This window comes from Nannospalax galili, unplaced genomic scaffold, assembly GCF_000622305.1.
Source record: "Nannospalax galili isolate Female #2095 unplaced genomic scaffold, S.galili_v1.0 scaffold77, whole genome shotgun sequence".
NCBI classification, from domain to species: domain Eukaryota; kingdom Metazoa; phylum Chordata; class Mammalia; order Rodentia; family Spalacidae; genus Nannospalax; species Nannospalax galili.
In genome coordinates, this window is record NW_008341457.1 from 2341596 (window position 1) to 2347445 (window position 5850).

At 58.5% G+C, this 5850-nt stretch overlaps 1 protein-coding gene across 2 annotated transcripts in view; it reads left to right on the top strand.

The window, feature by feature from the left end:
• Positions 1-5775, top strand: part of Pias4 (protein inhibitor of activated STAT 4) — a 14439-nt gene extending 8664 nt beyond the window's left edge. The window contains exons 3-11 of one of the 2 annotated variants that reach the window (XM_008837076.3): positions 1393-1477; positions 1927-1968; positions 2168-2258; positions 2343-2471; positions 2600-2705; positions 3742-3815; positions 3916-4076; positions 5040-5170; positions 5252-5775. In XM_008837076.3, the coding sequence (XP_008835298.1) occupies positions 1393-1477; positions 1927-1968; positions 2168-2258; positions 2343-2471; positions 2600-2705; positions 3742-3815; positions 3916-4076; positions 5040-5170; positions 5252-5520 (1088 nt within the window). In that variant the 3' untranslated portion in view covers positions 5521-5775. The remainder of the gene's footprint in view (positions 1-1392; positions 1478-1926; positions 1969-2167; positions 2259-2342; positions 2472-2599; positions 2706-3741; positions 3816-3915; positions 4077-5039; positions 5171-5251) is intronic. The other variant, XM_029565391.1, reaches the window with a different exon arrangement.
• The last annotated feature ends 75 nt before the right edge of the window (positions 5776-5850 follow it).

Here is a 5850-nt window from a genome sequence, read left to right on the forward strand (position 1 = left end):
GTGTTTGAGTTTGTGTTTAGAGGCAGGATCTTATTTAATGTGCCTGTGTGCATTTGGAGGCAAAGTTTTATGTAAGTGTGTGTGTGTGTGTGTGTGTGTGTGTGTGTGTGTGTGTGTGTGTGTGTGTGTTCCAGGGCAGGGTCTCATGTAGCCCAGGCTGGCCCGGAATGTGCATATAGCTGAGGAATCACTCCTCCTGTCCACATGGCCTGCTGGTGCTGCAGTGTTTAAGCAGGTACCCAGGGATGCTTGGTGTTAGTGGTGTTTGTGCAAAGACAGACTGGAGTGTTAAGAACATAGTACAGTCATGCTCTAGAAGAGGGAATGGTGACCTGGAGCAGTAGGGCTCACTTGTGCTGCTGTGCAGAAAGGCTGGGAATCCCAGGCTGGCCTAGGCTACAGGGTGAGACTGCTTGAGGAAAAATGGAGGGCTTGGTTTGCAGGCAGACCTCAGTGTGGCGTGCTTGGGCCACAGGAGAGGGGAGGGGATACCTGGGAAAGGTTGGAGCTGGTATAGACAGGTGCCCTGGAGAGCACCATGGTCCTGAGCACAGATGTGGAGTGGGCACAAGGGAGATTGGGGTAGCCAAGGTCCCCAGCTTCTGCCCTGTTGAGGATTGGGCCCTGGGCACAATCCGGCCTATCTCACTGGGCATTAGGACAGAAATGCTGGTGGTGTAGGGAATGGCTGTTGACTGGGCCAAGGGGATGAGGGGCGTCTGGCCACCATCAGCCAGCAGGGTGCATGTGTCACCGTGGACTGTGGTAGAGGCACAGGCTGAGGGACACCCCATTCCTCCCAGTACTGTAGGGCGGGCTAAGCCTCAGCTAGCCTCTGGGGTGCAGGATGCGGGGTGCCCCCCCCCCGCTCTGGCTGCGGGGCCCTTCCCTGATTCCCTGATGGACTCCCCCCCATAAGTGTTCCTAGGACTGGGAAGATCTGGGCATGCCCACATGTGGCCATTCTCCCTTGGGCCTGCCATCACTGTACCCCAACCCCAGCCACCTCAGTGAGAGGTGGGTTGTTTTATTTATCTGGCAATATTGGGGCTAAAACCCAGGACCTGCTCCCCACAGCCATGCCCTCAGGCCTCTGTGGCTCTGTGGAGAATGCTTCGCTCTGGCTCTGAGGGCCTGGCTACTTTTTGTTGAATTTCTTTGCAAGGCTGGGGTTGGAAGGCAGCGCCTCGTGCACACTGGCAGCACTGCAGGAGCAGGCCTGTGACGAACGCACCGGGCCTCCCTATCCCTGCGGGGACACCTGGGCTCAGGAGGGATCTGGCACAGCAGGGCAGGGCAAGACGGCAACCCGAGTGCCAAGCATCACCCTCACCCTTGTTGCTGCCACCCTGCCATCCCTACGGCTGGTGACCTGACCTTCCGTGTATTCAGTCCCACAGAGCACTGAGAAGCTTCAGGAAAGCCCATGCATCTTCGCGCTCACGCCACGGCAGGTGGAACTGATCCGAAACTCCAGGTGTGAGGCCAGCCAGTGCCACTGTCCCAGTGCCTGCTTCTAGTGCATCCCTGTGCCGGGGCCCTGGAGACACTGGGCTGGAAAGTTCTCTGTGGGGCATCCTGGGCCTGGTGGGGTGCTGAGCAGCATCCCTGGGTTCCACCTACTTCACACCAAGATGTCACCTGGTATCCCTTGGGCAGGCATCCACGTGAGACCTGGGCTGTGCAGGTGCTCTGAACACGCCTGCCATGCCAAGACCTCTGCTTGTTCCCCACCCCATTTGTAAGGACACAAGTTGGACTGGGGTGCGGCTGAGGCCCCACATGGCCCTCATTTCTGGGGTGGGCACAGGACCTGAGCAGCATGGACTGGGGTGGCTGCTCTCTCCCACTGCTGTCACTTACCTGGTGACTGTGGGGAGGGCCTGGGTGGCCGTGGCCTCGCTGACTGTCACTGTCCCACCCTAGGGAGCTGCAGCCCGGAGTGAAGGCCGTACAGGTGGTGCTGAGGTATGAGGGTCACACCCCAAACCACCTCAGCCAGCTGGCTTCCTGCCACCCACCCTGTCACCATTCTGCACACACCACTATGCAGTCCTGTCCCCATCACTATAGTCATTGCTGCATAGTGTTCCCGTGTCTCCCCATGGCATCCCTGCAGTGTCCTACACAGCATCCCCCACAGTGTTCCTGCATCCTCTCTTCCCAGGATCTGTTACTCTGACACCAGCAGCCCACAAGAAGACCAGTACCCACCCAACATCGCTGTGAAGGTCAACCACAGCTACTGCTCAGTGCCGGTGTGGAACTGGGTGACCCAGGATGGTGGGGGCATTGGGGCAGGGCAGGGAGGGAGCACCATGTTGACACAGCTCCATCCCTAGGGTTACTACCCTTCCAACAAGCCCGGAGTGGAGCCCAAGAGGCCGTGCAGACCCATCAACCTCACTCACCTCATGTACCTGTCCTCAGCCACCAACCGCATCACTGTCACCTGGGGCAACTATGGCAAGGTGAGCCCTGCCCTATACCCAGCACCGGATGCCCAGCTTCCCATGGCATCCTACATCCATCCCATCCACTCCATGCCCTCTACCCTGCCCCGGCCCAGCATCCCTCCACCCTGTCACACTGTCCACAGAGCTACTCAGTGGCGCTGTACCTGGTAAGGCAGCTGACGTCGTCAGAGCTGCTACAGAGGTTGAAGACAATTGGAGTGAAGCACCCCGAGCTCTGCAAGGCACTGGGTGAGCGAGTGGGGGGACACCCTGGCCTGAGGTTTTGATCTGGGGACCCTGGGTCCTGATTGGGGAATGGAGATATGGGGGTACACAGCCTCACTGGGCAACAGGCCTTGTGCTGACCACAAGTCAGTCCTGCTCAGAGGAGGGAGGTGATAGGTAAGGGTCGAGGCCATTTGAGGTTTGTTACTGGTGATGAGGATGTTTTAAAGTGACAGTGTGGTCACCAGAGCCAGTGCCATCCATACAAAAGTCCTATTTTCAAGGGTGCTCAGCTGCCATGGGCTGGCCTCAGCCCCTGGACTGTCCAGCAGCTACTTGCTTTGCAAGACAGGCCAGGCCATTTTTGGGGCTGCCCAGACCTCTAGTGCCTCCTGGCTGTGCAGGCTGCGCTGGGCTCTGGACTGGCTTCAGATCCTTGTGATCCAAGGGCTACTTTGGTGGCTGAGAGGAGGTGGCCAGGCTGGCCATGTCTGTCCAGCCCCAAGCAGCGAGGCTGCCAACTCCATGTTTGATGACTGGGATGCCTGGGGGTGTGGGACAGCAGAATCACAGGGCCCTGTATCATCTAGGGCAATGCCAGGCAAGTGTTCCCAGCTGTGGGTCCCAGGTGATAGGACCAGCCTGGCCTTACCTCGGCCTGCAGAGTCTAGCTGACCCTGCAGAGGTCCTGACAAAAGCTTGGGGACACGCTGTGGCAACTACCACAGTGGCCCTGGGGAAGGCCATGCCGCCTGCGTCTTCCCAGAGATGTTCTGCCAGTCACCAAAACCCCAGCAGGCTGTGGAAGCTTGCAGTGACCACTCTGGAGTCTCGGGGCTCATAGGTTATCCAGGCTGGCTGGAAGTGACCACCCAGCTGAGTTCCCAGAAGGTGGAGGCAAGGTCAGTTCAGGGTCAGTCTCAGCTACTTAGTGAAGTGGAAGCCAGCCTGGGCTACATTGAGGCCCTGTCTCAAAAAAAAAAAAAACAGTAACCATTGGCACAGGGCACCCATGTGTTGGGAGACTCTTCCTCTTACATGCCCTCTATCCCTCCCTCAGTCAAAGAGAAGCTCCGCCTGGACCCAGACAGCGAGATCGCCACCACTGGGGTGCGTGTGTCCCTCATCTGCCCGGTGAGTGTCCATCATCCCAGGCCTTACAGTGGCCATCCTGGCAGGGTGGGGCCCTGGGACACCGGGCAGTGTCCTCCTTGTCTCCCGTCACTTCTGGCAGTTGGTGAAGATGCGGCTCTCAGTGCCCTGCCGTGCAGAGACCTGCGCACACCTGCAGTGCTTCGACGCTGTGTTCTACCTGCAGATGAATGAGAAAAAGCCCACGTGGACATGCCCTGTGTGCGACAAGCCTGCTGCCTACGACCAACTCATCATTGACGGGTGAGCCCCAGTTGGGGTTGGGACATAGGGCAGCCACACACTGTGGGCTACTGGGCGGAGCAGAGTAAGGCTGTGGTAGACTGACACTACCCAAGCTTGCAGGCGTGGACAGCAGGAGCTGCAGGATTTGTCGGGGCTTTTGTGATGATGGGCCCTGTGTCTTTGCCTCAGGGTGATCGGATACACCACTGCACCCCTGGCTACAAGCTCACTGTCTTTGCATGTGGCCTTCATGTGGGGAGGGAGAGGACAGGGGTACGGTCATCCTGCTGTGTGCCACTCACAGAGGTAGGGGACGTAGGTTCTCTAGGGATGGCTCTCAGCCACAGACACTGGATCTGCTGTGTGGCACCTGCAGCTCCTGCCAGGCATCTGCCACAGTTCTGTGTTCCCAGAGCCAGTGAGGTCCTCGGAATCACCTGCCAGGGTCACAAGCACCTTCCAGCCACTCCTTGGGTTTGGCTGAGGGACTGTGTTTGTCCCCAGGGGAGTTCACTCTGCCCAGTCCCAGGAGACTGGCTTTCCCGCCCCGCTCCCCTAAGGACACGGAGGCCAGCACCCCAACTCCCCAGTCCGTGTCCAGTCAGTTCTGCCCTAGGCCGCTGAGAGCTCCAGCCTCAGGTGCAACTTGGGCATGTGGGTCAGGCTCAGTGGTTGCTCTGTTTCCAGCCTGGCAGCTATGGCCTGGCCCCTCCCCTACCTAGGCAGGCAGCAGCACCAGAAGGTTTCAGGCTGCTGGGCTGTGTGCATGCCTGGGCCCTGAGCAGGACCCTCTCCTGCCACCCATGTGTGGCCTTTGTGGCTTGAGCTGTGAGAAGCCAGTGTCCAGCCTTCATGAGCTCTAGGGCTCCACAAGATGGCTCTCAGGGTGTGTAGGATTCCTCCAGGGGGCAGGGTACTGTCACTGGGTGACACCATGCCCACATACAGCCTGAGTGCCCAGCCCTGTCCCCGCATCCCCAGGCTGCTATCAAAGATCCTGAGCGAGTGTGAAGACGCAGATGAGATCGAGTTCCTGGCCGATGGCTCGTGGCGCTCAATCCGCGCCGAGAAGGAGCCGAGCTGCAGCCCACAGGGCCCCATCCTGGTGCTGGGTGAGTCCCTGGCCACAACACTGGCCTCGGCTGCAGCAACCTGGCCCAGGTGCTGAGCCTGTCCCACCCCTGTCCCCACAGGCACCTCGGATGCCAACGGGCTCCTGCCAGCCCCCAGCACCAATGGCGGAGGTAGCGGTGTAGGCATGGCCCTGGGCAGCACGGGCAGTGGGGCGGGCACGGTAGGTGGCCTGGAGAACGGGAAGCCAGGTGCTGATGTGGTGGACCTGACGCTGGACAGCTCGTCATCCTCAGAGGATGAAGAGGATGAGGACGAGGATGAGGAGGATGAGGGCCCAAGGCCCAAGCGTCGCTGCCCGTTTCAAAAGGGCTTGGTGCCAGCCTGCTGACCGCGGCCATGTCCGTAACAGTGCTGCGGAGGGCAGCGGGCCGGGAGCGCTTTCCTTTCTTGGTCCCTTGTCTTGCCCACCCCTTCCCCCTGGCTCCCAGCACCTGTACCTCTGGACTCTCTTCTGGGGGAGATTAAAAACAAAACAAACAAACAAAAAAAAACAGTAAAATGACCAACAAAAAAAGAAAAAAAGGAAAACAAGTACAAAAACAAGAAAGCAAAACACAAGACAGAATCAAAACTTAAAAAAAAAAAAAAAAAAAAAGGACAGTTGTGGTGGCCCACGCAGATCTCTTAGGGACCAGGAAAAAAAAAATGTTTTTTTTTT